Genomic DNA, 22,329 nt, shown 5'->3' with positions numbered 1-22,329 from the left:
CTGACTTTGTTAATTCAAATAAAATTAATGGGCTTGATGCCTAAAAAGATCACACATAAGTTGTGGTTTTTACACATTTAGTAATAATTTGCAAAGACAATCAGAATTAAAGTGATGAAACTCTTAATTTTTAAAAAAATCTGTATAATAAGCTGTACAACAAGAAAATCAGTGCTTTTCGTGTCATAATTTGTAATGTTATACAAATTTAATTTGTAATGTTATACAAATTTAATTTGTAATGTTATACAAAGCTTATGCAAATTCTTACGAATAAAGACTAATGAAATGCATAGTATTCCTTTGATTAGAGTTAGGGGAGAGACTGCTGGTATCCATAATTTTTTTTAATTTATTTATTTTTAATTGAAGGATAATTGCTTTACAAGAATTTTGTTGTTTTCAGTTAAACCTCAACATGAATCAGCCATAGGTACACATACGCCCCCTCCCTCCTGAACCTCCCTCCCATCCCCCTTCCCATCCCACCCCATAGGTTGGTACAGAGCCCTGTTTGAGTTCCCTGAGACATACAACAAATTCCCATTGGCTATCTATCTTATATATAGTAATGTAACTTTCCATGTTACTCTCGTCATACATCTCACCCTCTCCTCCCCTCTCCTCTTATCCATAAGTCTGTACTCTATGTCTGTTTCTCCATTGCTGCCCTGCAAATAAATTCTTCAGTACCATCTTTCTAGATCCCATATCTATGCATTAGTATATACAGTATTTATGTTTCTCTTTCTGACTTGCTTCACTCTGTATAATAGGCTCTAGGCTCATCCACCCCATTAGAACTGACTCAAATGTATTCCTTTTTATGGCTGAGTAATGTTCCATTGTGTGTATGTACCACAACTTCTTTATCCATTTATCTGTCTATGGGCGTCTAGGTTGCTTCCATGTTCTAGCTATTGTAAACAGTGCTGCAGTGAACATTGGAGTACGTGTGTCTTTTTCAATTTTGGTTTCCTCAGGGTATATGTATAAGAGTGGGATTGCTGGGTCATGTGGTGGTTTTATTCCTAATTTTTTAAGGAGTTCCATTAGTTTTAATAAGGCGTTATGATCACCTTTTCTTATTTGTTTTCTGTTTTTTAAATAAATGACATATTCATACTCTAAAAACTAAGCAATCCAGCATCCAATATAGATAGAAAAATTTAAGTATTAAATTAAGATGAGGATTGGTGATAATTGGAATAAATAATTCAGGATTTGATTGATAAGATTTAATTTCTCTATCGAATCATCCACACACAGGCCATGGATCACATAAAGTTTGATGTGTGATCTTGAAAAATATGACAGTGCAAGTAAAATGTGTTACTTTTTTAAAAAAATCAAAGACACTCACCATCCTGTCACTTTTGTTTGATGCTCTCTTCTTTTTAACTAATGACTTGCCTGGGGACAAGTACAGAGAAGAGCCGGAAGTAACTGCTTCTATTTAACTGTGCAGAAAAAGTCAGTCTTAGTGTTTAGCCTTTCTTTGCCGTGTCATGGAATTCTTACCTACGAATTTAGTATTCTTTGACAATACTCAGGGCATGAGAGAAGTGAGGTTGTTAAATGAGATTTTTGCAACTCACACCATCCCATTCTACCATTTATCTGAAGGCAGAGCGCCCTCATCTGGGCCACAGTTAGTAATAATTTGTTTCCCCCTTTACAGAAATACATCTAAGACAGGGAAAAAGAGGATTGAGAAACCCCTACCACCCCTTAGAAAACTTTTTTGAGTATGTCCACCCCAGGATAAAGATCTCTACTCCAGACAGAAACTAGAAATTCCTTACGCTGACTGGTTTATAAGTAGGAAAAAATTAACTTGAGACCTACAGGTCACCCCAGAAGTCTCCGGGTTAACAGTGTTCTGCACAGACCTCACATACAACTGTGTCCAGCAAGGGGGTGTCAGGTCAGGGACACACAGGTGACCTTTCAAATTGTTTCCATTAGATTCTTCAAAAGCAAGCAGTTAGATAATTAAAAGAAATTCTCCCTAATTAAAGCTTGAGTTCTTTCTTTGAATAAGGGAAATTTTAAAATGAAACTTGAAAGGTAAAATAAACTTTCCGAACATGTAAATAGTAATTATTTTTACTTTAACAAGAAATGAATCTTGGCTTATTACCTCTGTTATAGGATATTCATCTTGCAAAGCGTTTTTATGACATGGCAGCCGAAGCCAGCCCAGATGCTCAAGTACCAGTCTTCCTGGCACTCTGCAAGTTGGGCGTTGTCTATTTCTTGCAGTACATACGGGAAACAAATGTAAGTGGTCCACGAATCTCCTAATGAAAATACACATGCTATAACCTCAACCCACAGGTTTGGTTTTGCTCAGTTGGGGGAGAGGAGAGTAAGTGACTGGTCTTTGCCCTTCTTCCTGGGTAGAGGGACCTCGTCGGATGAGGGATGAGGGTGCCGCAGAGCATTTACAGGTGCCAGGGGCGCCTGACGGGTCCCCGGTGCTAAAGGGCATCCCAGGCGGTACACCAGTGAAGAGCCCGCCTGCCGATGCAGGAGACGCCAGAGACGCGGGTTCAAACCTTGGGTCGGGAAGATCCCTTGGAATAGGAAGTGGCAGCCCACACCAGAATTCTTGCCTAGGACATCCATGGACAGAGGAGCCTGGCGGGCTCCAGTCCATGGGGTCGCAGAGTCAGACACGACTGAGTGACCGTGCATGCATGTATGCCCATTGCTAGTGCATTTCATTGGTGCAGATGTTTTCTGGTTAGGGGAATCTGAGACTAACCCATGACAACTTGAAATAGTAGTTAACTAAGTTCAAAAGCATTTACTCAGATGACTGCCTAGCAGTGACTCAGACCAAGCACTTAAAAAGAGAATTTAAAACATGGAAAGAAGTGGAACCTGAGAGCCTGCCCAGGCTATTGTACTTCAGATTCTTCTGCTAGTGAAACATGTTAAAAACAGCACCGGAAGTGTTTTCTAAAAATACCTAGAATTATTTAAATGTGCTCAACGGTAGATCCTTGCTAGGAGGTGGGTGGGTTACCCATTCTCTTCACAACTACCAGCTTAGTTTCCAACACAGGGCTCTAGGGCTCTCCAGGTGTCTGTTTTGCTTACAGTACCTGTCATTCCTCATAACAGATTCACTGGTGCAGCATTTAACTCTCAAAGTCCTAAAAGGTATGCAGAAAGAAGGGCTGTTTAACTTTAATTCACTCCAGGCCAGGAAGGGATGATGTCAACCTTTTGTTGGCATCTTTCAGGACGAGTTGATGCACCCTTTCACCGTTAGATTCCAGAAGGGGCCTCACTCAGTGTTAACATATGTAGATTGAGGCCTTGGGCTTCAGCATCCAGAAGACGAAATTCGTTTTGCAATCCTAGCGATGTACCAAGGTTCTCCACCTATAGGGCTCCTGAGGGCTGAAGGTGCTGGCGTCTGTCCTGTCCTCTGCTTATACACTCGTAATCAACGTAGGATTGTTTGGTAGTAGGATCCAGGGTACACTGTGCACTCTGCTATCAGTAACTCAAAGGACCTTTGTTCCTTTCACTGAAAAGCTAACAGTGTGGCCACCAGCTCTTACTCTCTCAGGACTATTTCAACTAAACTATTGATTAAATGTGTATTACATTATTATCCATGTTTACCTAATTATCAGTATTGAGCACAGTCTAGGATTTGGTTGTGTAATACTCCATAATAAGTTGTGTTTTAGGAACTTACTCCTAAATAAGGAATAAGGTATAGGAAAACAATCAGATGCCCCATAATCTTACCACTTGGATATTCTCCCACCTTCCCTGTGAAAGGAGTAAGAAGTACTGATGGTAAGAAAGTCAAACAGTACAGAAAAACAGTCTCCTATTGTAGGTCCTACCCCAGGAAACTATTAGTTTCTTATAATTTTTTTCCAGAAAAAATTAGATTCTATACCTACAAATGTATATTGTGGGGACCTTTTAAATGTAGTTTTATTTAAACATTAAGGATTATGCCCCATATTTCCTTTCTTCTTGGTGGGTAAGTAGCAGTCAGAAAATACCAGGAATAACTTAAGCAACATTAAAATATGATATACAAAGAACATAATTTTAAAGTTCAGTTTTAGCAGTCAATTACAGTTAAATCCTAACTAAAATCATTATTTGTGCAGCTGTTAAACATGAATCTAACTATGATTCATATGAAACATACAGAACTAACACCTTCAGTTACAATAAACGGGCGACCGTAGTAAAATAGCCCTGCCGTCATTAGAAGAAAGCGTTTTGGTAGCGAGTGAGTCATCGCTGGAAACAGGTTATAGTTGTGCCCATACACTGCTTCCCCAGCCCCGTCCTTGTTCCTAGTGTTTGTTTCAGATATTTCCTGTGAAAATGGTTGGAAATTAGCGCATTGTTACTGACGGGAAGGAGTCCTGAAAGATACTTTGTTGTTGTTTAGTCACTTGGTCCTGTCCGACTCCTAGCGACCCCATGGACTGTAGCCGCCAGGCTCCTCTGTCCATGGAATTCTCCAGGCAGGAATACTGGAGTGGGTTGCTATACCCTTCTCCAGGGGATCTTTCTGCCCCAGAGATCAAACCCAAGTTCTTTTCATTTCTTCAGTTGAACTGATTGTTTTGTCTAGTCCTTAATTTTATTAGATTGTTTACTGTGTTAAAGTCTGGCGGGGTTTAATTTTTAGTTTATTTCTTACTGAAGTACATTTGATGTGCAGCACTCTAGAGTTACATATACAATACAGTGATTCATCATTTTTTTAGATTGCACTCCACGTATGGTTATTAGACATTAGTGGCTACGTTCTCCGTGTCGTAGCTTATGTTGTACGTAACAGTCTGTGTCTCTTCATCCCGGACCTCTGTATCGCCCCTCCCACTCCTTCTCCCTGCTGGTAACCACTACTTTGTTCTCTATATCTGAGTCTGCTTCTTTTTTGTTGTATTCACTAGTTTGTAAATTTTTCAGATACCACGTATCAGTGATATCATACAGCATTTGTCTCTCTGTCGGACTCACTTCACTTAGCATAATGTCCTCCAAGTCCATCCACGTTGCTACAGATGGAAAAATGCCATTCTTTTTATGGCTGAGTAATAATATTCCATTGTGTATATGCACCACATCTTCATTCACCAATTGATGGGCCCTTAGGTTGCTTCCATATCTTGGCAATTATGAATTATGCTACTGTGAACATCGGAGTGCATGTATCTTTCAGAATTAAGTGTTTTTGTTTTTTTCAGATAAATAGCCAACAGTGGAACTGCTGGGTCATGTGGTAGTTTTTATAGTAAAATCTTTTTTCTAAAAAAGACATTGCAAAATATTACTAAAACCAATTGTTTGAATAAATTCTGTATTTATCTCCTAATTTGTGAGGTAACTTTCCTAGCTTTACGTTTAAGTGATCATAATGATTTTTATATTATTCTCACTAAGATTCGAGACATATTCACCCAACTTGATATGGACCAGCTCTTGGGACCCGAGTGGGACCTTTACCTCATGACCATCATCGCGTTGCTGTTGGGAACAGTGATCGCCTACAGGCAGCGGCAGCACCAGGACATGCCTGTCCCCAGGCCCCCGGGGCCACGGCCGGCCCCACCGCAGCAGGAGGGGCCCCCAGAGCAGCCGCCGCCGCAGTAACCCGCCGCGTCCCCCCGACGGTGACAGACAAGGAAAGGGTTTGCTGAGAACGCTTGCATTCGGTGTAGGACTTTGGATCAGTGATCGCCACCTCCTGGAAGAGGCACAAGGAAGCGTTAAATTCCTAAAGCTGCTTGGAATCTGATGCCTTTATTTTCAGGGATAAGTAACTCTTACCTAAACTAAGTTGAATGTCCATTTCAGTGCCGTACGGAATAACAGCTCTCAGTGGCTTCCCCCGCCCCCCTTTTTTCACCCCGGAAACATTTGCAAGGCACTCGCAGTGGTCATGTCCGCTGTGTCCAGCTGTCTTTCTTGGGTCCCTTCAGTCACTCTTTCCCGTTCTGTCAGCCGTCTTGAAGGTCTTATGCATTGACACTAGAACTGATCAATGAAAAAAGGAAAACCCAGTTAGTTGCAAATTTAACCTTAACATGTTTGAAAGTCTGAAAATAGAACTTGCCTTTTAAGTTAAGAAAAAAAAAAAGTCCTCAAAGTGTTCCAGAACTGTGATAACCAAGGACCTTTGATCAGTCCATGTGCAAGTATACATATGCAGCGTATTTGTTCCTTTAAAAGGGAAGGTTGGGCGGTTTCTTATTATTGGTGATTGATTGTCATACTTTATACCATACTTCTCTCCTTCAAAGACTGAAAGGCCTTGTTAAAGAGTTTTATGTGAACTTCATTTCCTTGGAGTGGAGTATATAGAAAACTTTGTGAACTGACTCCTTGAGCTAACACATGAACTTGCCCCACCTACTCACTGTAATTTGCTTGTTTGTTACAAGTATGCAGAGCCTTCATCTGGAGCCAGAGGCTGGACTGAACGGGAGAATTAGAAAGCAATATTGAAGGACTCTGGGTGGGGTACCAGGATCACAGACACACTTTCCCAAAAGTTAACGCTTCTGTTCCCAGGATTCATTTTATTAATACTTTGCATTTCTTACTGCAAAAGAACAGACCACCCTCCTGAATTCTTTAAATGTGAAATATCCTTGCCAGGCTATGGCAGACAGAAACTACCATTACAATACTAAAACTCTAGCGAGTCAGAGATGCATTAAAATCAGTGGTTGAAGAAAGCTACTAAAGTCTCCTTGTTCAGATAGATTTTTATTTCTGCAGCTTGATGTAATGGGAGAAAATCAACCACCTGCGTAGCTACCGTGTTTCATCACCATCCCACTGTTAACAGGAGGAAAAGCGAGGCTGTTACACTTCAGAACTGTCTGCTTAAGGAGTACGGAGAAAAGCCACCACGGCACCAACAAAGACCACTGAGAACATCACATACACAAGTGAAGCACGTCAGCCAAACCCATACTCTGTTTTACAGTTGGATGGCAGCGTTCGCCAGCCTGTATCCAATCTGAGGCCCGTTGAGCGTCTGAGCAGGCTTTCTGCGCTTGCTGACCTCCGTCTGTTTCTATTAATCTTTATACTCTTTTCATAACCCCTCATGTGCCAGAAAACTGGAAGAGTTCCTTACCTGTAGACTTATAAAACTTTGGTTTTTGAAGTGGGGATTGTATTTAGAACTAGGTCTAATCAGTCCGTAAGGAAGCTGAGGGCTCTAAATGTGAAGTTGTGTGCTTTTGTGTGTGTGTGTGTGTGTGTGTGTGTGTGTGTGTAGAGTATTATGAGAAACCTGGTGAGCAAACTTTCCTCCTGGATAGTTGCTTCTAAACCTGAAGAGGTGGTCACAGCGAGAACCATGTGTAAATGCACATCTGAAAGGTAGGCCATTTTACCCTCAGAAATGTAATATTGCTTTGGGCAGCTCATGTAAATACTGAGACTTCTGTTCGCTCTCTTATGTGAGAGATTCGCTTGCATTTGGTACAGGATGTTCATGTCTTCACCCCTGCCTCTTCTCCCCACCCTTCAAAATAAGTATGATCCACGGTCAGAGCCACTCTCCGTTTCAAAGAAACTGTTTCATTTTATTTAAATGTTTAACAAATAACTTCTATGTTTTTCTGTCATCCACCTAATTTCTCCTTTAGCAGTATTCTTACCTCTTTATCTTTCCTTCCCTCTTAGTACTTGGAAAAAGACAATTCTTCAACAGTGGCCTCTACCCCGAGGCAGACGGGAAAGGCCGGTCTTGTTCTCCAGGTGATGACAGACTTCCTGTTGGCGTACCTCTTGCCCATGTCCTTTTCATTCATCTTCCAAATCGATCTTTTTTCTGTTGGCCTTTGTCCACCTCCTGTTTCACACAGGCTCATTTGCTACTGGCAGTTTGAATGGTAAACCTAAAATAGTTTAGTTCCTGTGACTTCATTCAAAGACTTGTCTTGAAATCCTTGGCTCCCTTCCTCGGCCTGTACAAGGGACCTGATACCTAAACAAATAGGAACGGGGTTTCTCCTAAAATAACGCTCAATACTTAACCTAATCAAATGGCATCCATTTGAATACAATGACAGTAACTCAAGCTAGTTAATGTCAGTGACATTAAACCAACTCCAGGATTCAGGAGTTTTACTGTTAGGATTTAGAGTTAGCAGGTAGAGTGTGGCTTCACCTCTCCGCGGTAGCCCAGCTCTCCCCGTCCCTGTGAGAGGCTGTCTTCCTGCCTTCGGGGCAGCGGCAGCAGGGCCTTTGCTCAGGCTTCACCTCTCCGCGGTAGCCCCGCTCCCCGTCCCTGTGAGAGGCTGTCTTCCTGCCTCTGGGGCAGCGGCAGCAGGGCCTTTGCTCAGCTTCCGTTCTCTTGTGCGTTTGGTCTGTTGCTTATCCAACCGTTCCAGAGTCTGGAGACTCTTTAGCTTTTTATTTTCTGCTAAGAAGGTGGCACTGGTGTTTGGGGTTTGCTATTGGTTTTCTGTTTTGTTTTGTTTGTTTTTTCCTTTTTGTTCTTGGAGCTTTTGTTTCTGTTTTCTGGGTAAGGCTTACCTTGTTCTTAGTTTCTATTCAATGGCACAGAAAAATCAGGTTTCTTTTCTTCCAAAATGATTTAGCACTTAAAGGAGATTAACTTGCGGATCATTAATCCTAATACTCTTGAGGATGTGTTCCCCTTCTGCATATGCGGTTAATTTGTGAGTTTTACTGCTAAGCCATTGTATCTCTCTATCACTGGGAAGTTGTAGAAACTTCTGCCCATGATCTGTTGCTTTATTTAAGGAGCTGCTGTTGCCTCCAGGAAACTCAAGAATTTTGTATGAGCTTTTTTTTTTCTTTCACCTCCTTTCTTTGCTCCTCATGTTCTTCAAACCAGTGTTTTGGAAGTATGCATGCAAGCCTATAAATGGAGACCACAGGTCTTCATGTATGTGGCATGTGTATTATAGTGTCTAGCTACATCTGCAAACACCTTATTCAGAGGTTTGGATTAACTTTTCACATGCACATTTCAAAACAAAAGTTTTTCAGCCGTTAAACACCCCCCTTACCAAGAAGAGCAGCATGGGCTACATTTACCCCAATAACAGCTACTGTTTGTTTTAAAAGTGAATTTAATTATATGTTATACAATATTATGACTACCACTGTGCAAGAAATAAAGCAAAAGAACTTCTATTTTCATGAAAGTATTTTTCATCAGTCATTGGTCTCAGATATAAGTGAAAATACAAACTTTCTGAATACTGTACTGTCTGAGGCACTACCTGACTTTTAAATGTGTAGTAAAAAGAAGCTAAATTTCTCCTTCCACTTGGTATTTCAAGAAGATTGAAAATATTCCACGTAAAAATGATTTGCACAAGTGAAAAGCCTGTGTGTGCACGAGAAGGATGTCTTGGTTATATGTAGAGTCATCTCACAGCACCAGTTTTCCTGTTTGGAATTATAAGATGACACTGTTCTCTTTGATTTAAAAAAAAATCATAACATTTGATACGATCAAGGTGTAACCACTATTGATACTTAGGAGACATTTTAAAAGACCATAAACTGACATTGGAAAGAACACCATGGTAGACTTTTTGTAAATTTATTTTGTATTTAATTAAATTCAGTATAAAGGCTGGTGAAGTGTAATATAATTGTGTAAACAAATCCTGTTAATAGAGAGATGTACAGATTCGTTTTGTACTGTATCTTGAAACTTGTGAAATAAAGATTCCACCTCTGGTTATCCTGTATGCTAATCATGTACCATGGCCAGGCACCACTCCACACAGACTTTTTTAAAAACCTGAATGATTCAATTTTTTAATGAACCTTTTGGATTTTCAGAAGCTTCTGGAAAAACATTCATTGGGGGCGCTTTGAATCCATCTTAAATTTACTTTTAGCTATTGAAATTCAGATTTCTGTAAGTTGAGTATTATCCTCCGGAGTACAGAGAATATACACTTGCCAAGAAGCGTTTCCATGTTTAAATCCCTGAGATCTTGGACCTGAGTTGGCCTGTGATAGTAAGCGTGATTCACTTTAATCCTGATTTTACTAAAACTTAGCTACAGTGTGTTTAGGCGTTGCCTTTTCCCAGAAGGTTTTTACAGAGCTGCATACCATGCAGCACAGTGAAATGTGCATAGCATGAGTAAGAGCTCAGTAAAGGGGAAACAAAGGAGAAAACAGTATTGAATCAGGAGTGAACACTGTACAGAGATGCACGTCAGAGCTGGGCTACAGACACAGCCCTGACGTCCTCGAAGCCAACTCAAAAGAAGTTGTTCAGCTTAGAAGCAGCAGATCCTTTTAAAAAGTCTGGATGATGCAGATTGTGGCAGGTGAGAAGTCGCACCTCAGATTTTACTTCTGGAAAGACAGTCAGCCACCCAAGGTGACCTTGACTAACTTTGACTGAAATCAGAGTCGTGAGGAAGTTGCGCATCAGCTGAAACGTCCATAGTGTGTCCATTCCGCCTGGCGATGGGCATGATCCCTGGTTGCCAGTTCACCCCTTTCTGACAAGTCAGTAAAACGAGTCCTGGGGCTTCACTGGATCCAGCCTGGAGAGAAACAGCCTCTCCCTGTTCCTTGTACAACACTAATTTTGATTGGCCACACTAACCCTGAAATTTGCTTATCCTATGTCATGACGCATACATGAATGTATGCACGTAAGAAATTACAAATAGTTTCTGTAGTAGAAACTATAGGGGGGAAAAGGATTTTTTCACTTTTTGAATGTTTTGCAAATCACTTGAAGAGTCAAGGGAAAAATAAAATGAGCTTTAGAGTTTACCAGTTCAAAAGGAGAGGTGCCTCTATGTTACGGGTCTTGTCTATTTCTTCCAGTGTCATTCCCACCACTGTTGAGAAAGCCATCACGCTGAACAACCTTATGGGATCCTGAAAATTCTGCCAACCTTCTGATTTACTGTTAGGATTACATTTTGAGCAAAACTCTGGTTTTCCTAGTGGCCAAATGTTTTCCATCTGGATTAATTTCTTCTAAACAGGACCTAGTGCTAATGCTGAATTATGTGTTAAATCCAACTTTTAAAAATCCCACATGATTTTTTTTCTCATATAAGTTGAGAATGTGGTCAGTTAATTGACCCAAGAACATTTATCTAAATATTTTCAGGTTTTGCTCAAATCCAGTTTCCTTGTGCCTTCTCTCTACCACCTAATACAACTCTCTTATTTAGCTTCTCAGGATTGAAAAGAATTTCTCCTAAGCCTTACATGTATCAGATAGAGATTTAAGTATCCTAAACAAGGATTCTGACTTTGAAAAATAAAGTGGTCATCGAGTTTTATGTGATTCAGGATTTAAATGGGAACAACAGAAACCTCGGTTGCCGGAAACAGATTTATTTCAAGATGTTAAAGCCCAGCTGTTGGTTTCAGAGCTTGTGCATCTGGGTTTCCCCATTCTTCACCCATGCTTTGCCTATATTTTCCTCCCCCTTAAGAAAATTTGATTAGTTGAATTTTTTGTTGTTCTAAATGAAATTTTTTTTTTAAACAAATAAAAACTAATGCTGATCGTGCAAGGAAGGGGGAGGTAGTAAAGGGAGCCCATCCAGTTGCTCTTGTCTCTTAGGTACTAGTACAGAATTTACTTGAATGTTTTTCAGCCTCCACATTTGTTATTTCTTTTGCATACCATTTAGACAATGTTCTTTGGTAGCATCGTGAGCACTGCGTGGAAATTTACTGCCAGGACAGGTGAGAAGAGCACACTGTTTTCCCTACAGTCCCTAATTTGACTCCAGATGAAGCAAATGCTGTAAATGGAACTGTCCACACCAGAGCTGTGAACAACAGCCTCTGTTATTTCAAGGGCAAGGAAAAAAGTACTTCAAGAAGCCTTAAATGTGTTCATTGGTATTTCATCGCTCACTCAAGACTTAAAAGTAATCAAAACGGCATAAGCAATATTTTTTGTCCTCAAGTTCACTAAACCAAAGAAGGAATCTCGTAGCTCTCTCCCAGCACAGTAGAGTAGGTTCAGGAATAGGTTAATACTGCTTAACCTGAGAGCAGTGAAGTAGAAGAAAGGCCTACGAACTGGGATGAAAGGCCAACCTTAGCCAGAGAAAATCTGCACTGCACCCATCAGACCTACGTCACCAATGAAAGGGCCATTTTAATCACGAGTCATTATCCAGTGGCTGAGTCACGATGATAAATGGGACAGACCCCCACTCAACCTCCATGGCCTGTGGCGGGCCTCTCCCATTGACCCTCCTGAGTTGCCTAAGCCCTTCGTAGAAGATTAGTGGTCAGTCCAGCCCCCACTGAGTGGCCCTGATATGCAAAGGGAGAAAGGAAGGACACCACAGCAAGGGAGAGGAGAGATCTGGCCTGGCCTCTGGTCCTCACAGTGACTGGATGGCCTTGGGCAGACCACTCACTATATGGTGAGGTTGGTGGCCCTGGGTGTTCATTCAGGTCTTGCCAGCCCTTGGAGGTCTTCAATGCCAAAAGCAATTGAAGAGGAATGTTTCCAAGAACCAACCAGCCTGAGAAAATGCCTCACAGTTGGCATTCAGTTTGGGGTTCTGGAGAACAGGTCACCATGAAGTCCATCTAGATGTAGGTGTGCATTTTGTTCTAATATCGGATGCCCTAAATATCAAACCTGGGTTTGAGCAAACTGCAGTTTTTCTCTGCGGGACCTTATGTCCCTTCAAGACTGAAAGCTTCAGCAAGTGAATGCTGCCTTCCCGTGAAGAGACTTGAGAAGGAGAGCAGAGCGTTACAAGGGTCAGGAGGGTGGATTATGCGGCCTTGAGTCTTGCAATCTTCCGTTATGGGCTTTATGCCTTGAGGGGCTTCTTTATTTATATAAGATCTCGATTAATTCTGGAACGAAGTTTTGCAGGATCTGTTTGAATCTTCATGGGATGGGCAAATTTTGCCCATATCAACTGGAGATTTTGCCCACAAGGAATGGGGTAGCTGATTCAGTGGACACAAATGATCAGCGTTTCCAGACTCAAGTCTTTACTAGGTCAGAGACGGAGCAAATGAACAATGTCAAAGGGTCATTTAATTCACTGGTTGGCTGGTTATTTTTTATATAATTGTAGGTATTTATTTATGTTTGGCTATGCTGGGTCTTCATTGCCGCACAGGCTTTTCCCTGTATGTGGCATGCTAAGTCACTTCAGTCATGTCTGACTTTCTGTGACCCGTGGACTATAGCCCGCCAGGCTCCTCTGTCCATGGGATTCTCCAGACAAGAATACTGGGGTGGGTTGCCACACCCTCCTCCAGGGGATCTTCCCCCCATCCAGGAATCAAACGTGCATCTCCTGCATTGCAGGAGCCACCAGGGAAGCCCAACATATACATTACTGTGTGTAAAATAGATAAAAATAGATAGCCGGGGGAGTTTGATGTATGACGTCGGGAACCTGTCAGAAGCTGGTGCTCTGTGACCACCTAGCAGGGTAGGATGAGGAGGGAGGCGGGAGGGGGTTCAAGAGGGAAGGGACATATGTACACCTATGGCCGATTCCTACTGAGGTGTGGCAGAGATCATCACAGCATTGTCCAGTCCAGTTCAGTCACTAAGTCGTGTCCGACTCTGGGACCCCATGGGCTGCAGCACACCAGGCCTCCCTGTCCATCCCCAACTCCCGGAGTTTAACTCATGTGTATTGCCTCAGTTATGCCATCAACCATCTCATCCTCAGCCGTCCCCTTCTCCTGCCCTCAATCTTTCCCAGCATCAGGGTCTTTTCAAATGAGTTGGTTCTTCGCCTCAGGTGGCCAAAATATTGGAGTTTCAGCTTCAGCATCAGTCCTTCCAATGAACATTCAGGACTGATTTCCTTTAGGATGGACTGGTTGGATCTCCTTGCTGTCCAAGGGACTTTCAATATTGTAAAGTAGTTATCCTCTAACTAGAAAAGACAAAATTAAAAATGGCCTCCAGGAGCTTTTGAAGACCAAAGCGGCTTCCATGAGTTCTGTGATTCTAAGTTAACCCCAACTGTCACCACCCCAACCTGTGTATAAATTTAGAACAAGACCTCCCACGTCCATTTACCTGAAATAGCTGAGCTAGTCAAAGAGTCGAGGAGAAGGCAATGGCACCCCACTCCAGTACTCTTGCCTGGAAAATCCCATGGGCCGAGGAGCCTGGTAGGCTGCAGTCCATGGGGTCACATAGAGTCGGACACGACTGAAGTGACTTAGCAGCAGCAGCAGCAGCAGCAGCAAAAAGTCATGACAGCTAGTGGAGGCGCGTGTGCATGTGCTGTGTTCATCCCGGCAGGGCTGTTCAGGTCTCACACTGCCTGCCTGCCTCCCTCTGCCCTTTGTCCCAGCCCACTTTCCTCTCGTCTCCGCATTAAATCAGGTGCACCTGTTAGGCACCCCCTGTGTCTTTCCTTTATAGCACTTCTTATTGATTATTCACACTGTTTAATCTTGGTCTCCCTGTTGGTAAATCCCTAGAGAACAGACACCATCTGTGTCTCATTCCCCAGTGGACACCCAGAGCTTGGCATGATGCCTGACATAGCAATCAATTTGGTACATGTTTGAGTTGGCTTAAAACTCAACATTCAGAAAACTAAGATCATGGAGTCCAGTCCCATCATTCCATGGCAAATAGATGGGGGAACAGTGGAAACAGTGTCAGACTTTATTTTTTGGGGCTCCAAAATCACTGCAGATGGTGATTGCAGCCATGAAATTAAAAGACACTTACTCCTTGGAAGAAAAGTTATGACCAACCTAGACAGCATATTAAAAAGCAGAGACATTACTTTGCCAACAAAGGTCTGTCTAGTCAAGGCTATGGTTTTTCCAGTGGTCGTGGATGGATGTGAGAGTTAGACTGTGAAGAAAGCTGAGCACCAAAGAATTGATGCTTTTGAACTGTGGTGTTGGAGGAGACTCTTGAGAGTCCCTTGGACTGCAAGGAGATCCAACTAGTCCATCCTAAAGGAAATCAGTCCTGAATGTTCATTGGAAGGACAGATGTTGAAGCTGAAACTCCAATATTTTGGCCACCTGATGTGAAGAGCTGACTCATTCGAAAAGACCCTGATGATGGGAAAGATTGGGGGCAGGAGGAGAAGGGGACGACAGAGGATGAGATGGTTGGATGGTATCACCGACTCAATGGACATGAGTTTGAGTAAGCTCCGGGAGTTGGTGATGGACAGTAAAGCCTGGCGTGCTGCAGTCCATGGGATTGCAGAGAGTCAGACATGGCTGAGCGATTGAACTGAACTGAACTGAGTTAGTGGAGGGACTTAAAAGCAACATTATGAAAAGAGTTATGATCCAGAGCCAGTCTTGAGAAAACCAGCCTCAACGCAGACGTATGTGAAAGGTTTATTACCGTGTGGCTCACCCGCATGGTCTAAGTTTTCCCTGTTCTCTTTCGTGGTTCTTCCCATCTGCACACAGGGAGGGGAAATCCCTGCTGGGACACAGCTCTAAGTGAGCAAGAGGAAAATTGGTCTGTCTGGAACTGGGTTCTGTGGCCCATGGAAGGTCCTCAAACTCCCACCCTGCAGAGGGGGGAACTGTGCCCCAGAAACAGAGGCAGGAGAGCTCTACGCTGGGGGCAGCTCACGGGAAGTGACGAAGCAGGAAATGTTAGTAGGTGAAAGTGCCCAAGTGTTAGTCGCCCAGTGATGTCCAACTCTTTGTGACCCCATCAGCTGCGGCCTGCCAGGCTCCTCTGTCCGTAGGGATTCTCCAGGCAAGAATACTGGAGGGGTTTGCCATGCCCTCCTCCAGGGGATTGTCCCGACCCAGAGATGGAACCCAGATCTCCCAATCTGATTGCAAGCAGATTGTTTACCATCTGAGCCACCAGGGAAGCCCATAGTTCACAAGCCACCACTGAAAAGAAACCACAGTGTCCTCCGAGGGGCAGGTCCGCTCACTACCTGGACGCTCATCGAGACCCTGTGCCAGGAGAGAGCAGCGCTCAGATGTGGGGGAGGGGGGTAACTGGGCCGCTGGTGCTCCCTGGGCTGCTGCTGTCTCAGGTCCACCTGCATACAGTTGTCTGGGAAACGGGCCTTTCCCCACGAATCTTCCTTCATCCGATAGACAGATATCATCATGAGAACATGATGATAAAAACCTGGCAAAGGAAACAGGTAGGGAATTCACTTCGGGTTTTTTTCAGAAGTCTTTCCAAGTAACATTGCTATGAAAACCTGATGGCTAAATGGGCTTTCCTGCTGGTCCAGTGGCGAAGACTCCTTGCTCCCAATGGAGGGGGTCAGGTTCCATCCCTAGTCAGGGACCTGGATCCCACGCGCTGGGACTTAGACCCAGCGCAGCCAAATAAATAGAATAAAAACAAACATTAAAAGGAAAGGAACAACAACAACAAAATCACTGACAATGAAGAAGTCTGCAAATATCTCTTTATGACTGAAAGCGCCTCACTCCTCTCCAGGGATATTGGGCGGTTATCCGGCCATATTCATCCTATTTCCCTCCTGCAGGTAACCTCCCTTGACTGGTTTTCTTTGTGTAACGTGGAGGGCAAGATCCAGGAGAACCTGAATTCACACGCAGGCATCTCCTCCTACTGTGCCTGGTATCACTTGTCTCCAGGGTGGATGGTAAATTGAACTGCGTTATAATTCAGACTCTCTAAGTCATGTTTTTTTGTTGTTTCATTTCTGTCCTATGTCCTGCCTAGCTAATCATTTCAAATCTATCGAAAATTTCCTCTGAAAATTAACTTTGCAGTTCACACAGGTTCCCCTAGAGGACGCCAAAGGGCTACATCTGATGGAAGATGAAGGCTGGAAAAGTCCTTTCTTGGCCAGGTAAGATCCTAGAGGGGTCTGCTCCCATGCTTTCCACAGTGACACCATTGTAACTGCTAGAAGCATCACAGGACTTAGCAAGTGCCCTGCACCAGCAGTGTGGGTTGTGAAATGCACACCAAGCTTTCTTGCTGTGTCACTGGCACGAATGATGTCCCCAGCCTCCCCCAAATATTTCAGTCCTTGTAGGGGGCCCAGTGATGGCTGCCCAAAGACATTTTCATGCCAGCCCTAGCACCTGTAAGTGTGACCTTGTTTGGAAAAGTTTCAGGGTCTCGAGATGATATTTCCTGGATAATTGGAGCTGACCCTAAATCCAATGACAGCAGTCCTTATAAGAGAAAGGCAGAAGGAAAATTCGGCTCAGACAAAAGAGGGAACACAGGGAAGAGAGCCCACATGAGGACGGAAGCAGAGACTGGAGGATGCACCCACAAGCCCATGAACACCTGGAGCCACAGAAGCTGGAAGAGACAAGGAGGGAGTCTCCCCGGGGCCCTCCCTGGAGGGAGCGCCCCTCGATCTTTGGACTGTTGGGCCCCAGAACCATGAGCAAATAAATTTCTATTGTTTCAAGCCATCAACTTGTAGTAATAAGTTACAACAATCCTAGAAGACGAATATAGTCATACTGCACATTCTCAGAGGGGGTGAAATGGCCCCCAGGGAGGAGGAAATTGTTTCTTGGAAGGGGGCAGGGAATGCATGAATAAATCTGAGATACTGCAGTGATTTGTCGCCCTGCAAAGGACCTCAGTATACAAGCAGATATGCAGTCTATCTGTGGGTGGTTTAGTTGCTAAATCATGTGCGACTCTTGCAACCCCATGGACTGTAGCCCACCCGGCTCCTGTGTCCATGGGATTTTCCAAGCAAGAATACTGGAGTGGGTTGCCATTTCCTCCTCTAGGAGATCTTCCTGACCCAGGCATCGAACCCAGTTCTCCTGTAATGGTAGATGGATCCTTTTCCGACTGAGCCACCATTATCTGTGATACTAAAAAAAAATAAAACCAGGGGAAAAAACCAAAATCTAACCAAGGCTCCTTATGGGAATGATCATTTTTTCCCCACGCTGAAAATCACTCCTCTACACTTATGCTGCACACACATCAGTGCGGGCAGCGAGCTCCGCCCGTGGCAAAGGTCTTGAGGAAGGAGGCTTGGCATACGCAAAGGCGGGATCAAGCCTCAGGAGTCTCCCTGGAAATTCTCGAGCATCTACCCCCAAAACCAGAGTCTGCCTACTTTCTGCTTTGTGCTTTCACCTACACCTCTGACTTTACGGGGGGCTGTCCCCCACTACCTCTCTCTGAAAAAAAAGAGTTAGCTTACAGCTCCAGTTAATAATTCCTGGGTGTGACAGTGTTTCAACCTACAAACTCCTTTGGAAGTCCTCTAGCCTGCCTGAATAGGTTTTTCCGGCCAAATGTGATTGCTCAGAGCCTCCCAACTGTGAGAGGCAGGAGATGTTCTAAACTGTCTAAATACAGATTCCTTTGAGCAGTTAAAAGATTAATTAGAAATTGTATTGGTGAAGGGCTTTTCACTTGTTGGGCCAATGTTTGCTGCTAAGTCTCCATATCCCTTACCTGCTGTGTCCCTGGCAGTGTATTGATTAATATAATTGGTGTAAGTAGTAGCTTTAATGTTTGTAACCTGGGACCCTTGAGTTAATTCTTTTTCTTGTTATAGCCCACCACACCTTTGCCCTGTAGGAATGCAACTTTATCTAATGCTTTTGGAGGGTGGCTCCTGACCAATCACCTTTAGAGAAAAATAAGTTTTCTGAAGAAAGGGTCTTAAAATGTTAACAGGCCTCCAGGCCAGAAGATGATGCAAATCACCTAAGCTTTTGCATATGATAATTTTGCAGGAAGAAAGCCTGGCTTGCTGCATGACTCTACCCCTTCCCCCATTATCCTCTATGCATAACTTAAGGTATAAAAACTACTTTGGAAAATAAAGTGTGGGCCTTGTTCACCGAAACTTGGTCTCCCCATGTCGTTCTTTCTCTCACCTGCTGGCTGAATTATTCAGCCTCTTTTCTCCACTGAATTTCCTCACTGAGCTATCCTCATTCTATTACTCTTTATATCCTTGATTAACGTTTAATTAAGCAATTGTTTCCTGATCCTCGCCTACGCTGTCTCTCCTTCGAATACCCTGGATCAGTCGGGGCTGGACCCCGGCACATCAGTGCTACTTTTAATTTTTAAGATTACATTGTAATCAAAAGTGGAATCCAGCCACTTGCCACTCAAAAGCCATTAAAGAGGACGGGTTGGTGGAAAGGAAAATCTGCTTTGTTTTGGATGCCAGCAAAGGCAGAGGAGATGCCCCCCAACCCAGAAAATCAGGGGCTAGCGCTTTCATAGGCTGAGGAAGGGGCCTACATGTAGAAACAGCACAGTCAGCTCTGAGAGGCATCTTGAAATTGGTCATCAGTGGTCTGACCAGCACCATCCTGTCTTAAGTGCGCTAAATCCTCAGTTCCATGGAAGGTTTGGTCCCATTCGCTTGAGGCCAATTCTCAGAACTGTGGCAGCTTCTGTCATGGCTACAGTCTGGTCATCGTGTGATAATAGTTGACTTCTCCACCTTGGGGGAGGGGGTCGGATTCAGTATCTATAAGACAACTCCCAGGATATGACTCAGAATGTTATCTCCAGCCCTTGAGAAGGAACTAAAGGTCCTCGACTATGCTTGATGACTACGTTATTATTGTTATTAGGTCTCCTTTGACTATTTCCCTTTGTTTCTGTGTTTTCTTACTTCTCTGATGAAAATTATTCTTTGACTGAAGTTTCCCACAGGGCTTCCCTGCTGGCCCAGATGGTAAAGCGTCTGCCCGCAATGCGGGAGACCCGGGTTCGATCCCTGGGTCGGGAAGATCCCCTGGAGAAGGGAAAGGCAGCCCACTCCAGGATTCTTGCCTGGAGAATCCCATGGACAGAGGAGCCTGGTGGGCTATCGTTCACGAGATAGCAAAGCGTCAGACATGACTGAATGGCTAACACTCCCACAGGCAAAAGGCAGGCTGAGGACGTGGGGGTGAGGGGGTGATGGCCATGACCACAGGGTCCTTCTCCACTTCAACATGAGGAAACATTAAGATGTTACAAAAGAGAGAGAAAAGCAAAATATAGCCGGAACCTAACCTTTTTTTCCTCAGGGAAAGGCATTTTAGGCTCCTCCTTCTTTTCTACAAGAGCATCTTGATGAAAGTGAAAGAGGAGAGTGAAAAAGTTGGCTTAAGGCTCAACATTCAGAAAACTAAGATCATGGCATCTGGTCTCATCACTTCATGGCAAATAGATGGAGAAACAGTGGAAACAGTGACAGACTTTCTTTTTTGGGGCTCCAAGATCACTGCAGATAGTGACTGCAGCCATGAAATAAAGAAACGCTTACTGCCTGGAAGAAAAGTTGATGCCATCCAACCATCTCATCCTCTGTCGTCTCCTTCTCCTCCCGCCTTCAGTCTTTCCCAGCATCAGAGTCTTTTCCAATGAGTCAGTTCTTCGCATCAGCTGGCCAAAGTATTGGAGTTTCAGCTTTAGCATCAGTCCTTCCAATGAATATTCAGGACCAGTGTCCTTTAGGATGGACTGGTTGGATCAGTCCAAGGGACTCTCAAGAGTCTTCTCGAACACCACAGTTCAAAAGCATCAATTCTTCAGTGCTCAGCTTTCTTTACAGTCCAACTCTCACATCCAGACTACTGGAAAAACCATAGCTTTGAGGAGACTGACCTTTGTTGGCAAAGTAATGTGTCAGGTCTAAGCCAGTCACTGCATCCTGTATCCTGTTGACTTGGGGATTAAACTTACAACACAGTGTTCAGGTTTTTTCATTGCTGGCTTCCTAAGGAATCATTTTAGATATTTTTTCCCTAATCACATCCTTCTGCCCTCATGGAATTTTAATACCCCTGGCAGAGTCAACCCTTGGTATTCATAGAGCATTGGTTCTGGGATCCGCTACTGATACCAAAGTGAGTTGAATGGATGTTCAAATCCCATGGCCCGTATCCAAGTCTAGACTGAATATGTGTCTTATGTATTGCATGCATGGCTGTGCTTTGTAAATAAATCACAGCCCCTGTCAAGAATCCACTTTTACCCCTTGGGGGGTGGGCAATATCATCCCATTAAGAATGTATAGTGGAAGGGATTTCAACACTTTTGATAATACCAAAAGGCTGGAAATCACCTAAATGTCTATCAGTGAGGACTATTTGAATGAACTGTGATACACCCAAGGAATACAATACACACACACACACACATACACACACAGGAGGAGTCCTTCTGTGTACTAGTAGAAGATCTCCAAAATACATTAAGTAAAAAAGTGCAAGGAGCAGAACATTTACAAAGTGGTGTCATTCTTATACAAGCAGAGAGGAAGAATATGTATCTGTATGTGAAAATCGACCAGTCGTGTCCAACTTTTGTGACCCCATGGACTATACAGTGCATGGAATTCTCCAGGCCAGAATACTGGAGCCGGGGGTAGCCTTTCCCTTCTCCAGGGGATCTTCCCACACTGCAGGTGGCTTCTTTACCAGCTGACCCACTGAAGTATCACAGAAAAGATACATATTGCACTGGTGACAGTGGTGTGCTTAAAGGGAAGGAAACAGAGTGGCCCCGATGGGGGATCAACTTTTGATTGTGTGCCCTGGACCATGGCACTGTGCTGCCTGTTCAAATGTTAAATTAAAAGCAAAAAAAAAAAAAAATCTGAATGTTAAGTTAGCATTTATGCTTTTTGGCATATGTTCTTAAAATATTGGTGCTAGTAGAATCAGTCGTGTTTCACTCTCACGTCACCAGATGAAAGATTCTCTCATGAGTGGGATTTAAGGACACGATAGACAAGCAAGTAAGTGGCTTTTGCCTCAGTTTTCTGTTTCTGCAACACTGGACTGGGTGTTTTGTTTTGTTTTTTTTCACCACCATGGGGTTTTCCATAATACCTCCACGACTGGACGCCAACTCTGCATGGCGTTTGAAAGCGGACCTTCCCGGACTCCCCATCTTCCTCTCTCCTCAAGCCCTCAGTGACTCCTGCGTAGCTGTGTGTGGACTACCTCCACTGTGGTTTCTACACTGCGTTTTCCACACCTGCCACACTTATGTCTTCTTCAGGCAAAGTACCCTTGCACAGTTTGCTGGATATCCTGCAGCTAGAAATTCCCCCAAACATTCCTGCCTTCGGTGACTCATCTTCTAGCATGAAGAAGCGTCAGGCAGCCAGGAGCCCTTTGCCTGTTTAGTTTCCTGGGTCCTGCCCCTTTCTCTTGTTAAGGCTGTCACGCAGTTGGAATACGCCTCATTAAACTCTTACCTAAATCCAGTCGTCCGGTTGCCACCAACACATAGTAACGGAGTGCCGAGTGTGGACTCGTGGGCTCTGCATGGTTTCCACTCCTGAGCGAGCCCCTGGCTTCAGTCCAAAAGCAAGTGCCAGGGGCATTCTGGCGATGATTAACTCATAC

The 22,329-nt window shown here is 43.7% G+C and overlaps 1 protein-coding gene across 1 annotated transcript in view; it reads left to right on the top strand.

Annotated features, from left to right (window-relative positions):
* SEL1L (SEL1L adaptor subunit of SYVN1 ubiquitin ligase) overlaps positions 1-9,739 on the top strand; it is a 64,482-nt gene extending 54,743 nt beyond the window's left edge. Inside the window, exons 20-21 of the mRNA XM_070797961.1 lie at positions 2,155-2,283; positions 5,440-9,739. Of these exons, the coding sequence (XP_070654062.1) occupies positions 2,155-2,283; positions 5,440-5,649 (339 nt within the window). The 3' untranslated portion in view covers positions 5,650-9,739. The remainder of the gene's footprint in view (positions 1-2,154; positions 2,284-5,439) is intronic.
* Positions 9,740-22,329: the final 12,590 nt, after the last annotated feature.

The sequence above is a fragment of the Bos indicus genome, chromosome 10 (assembly GCF_029378745.1).
Source record: "Bos indicus isolate NIAB-ARS_2022 breed Sahiwal x Tharparkar chromosome 10, NIAB-ARS_B.indTharparkar_mat_pri_1.0, whole genome shotgun sequence".
NCBI lineage: Eukaryota > Metazoa > Chordata > Mammalia > Artiodactyla > Bovidae > Bos > Bos indicus.
Note: the sequence above shows the minus strand (reverse complement) of the source record. Positions and strands in the feature narration are given on the sequence as shown.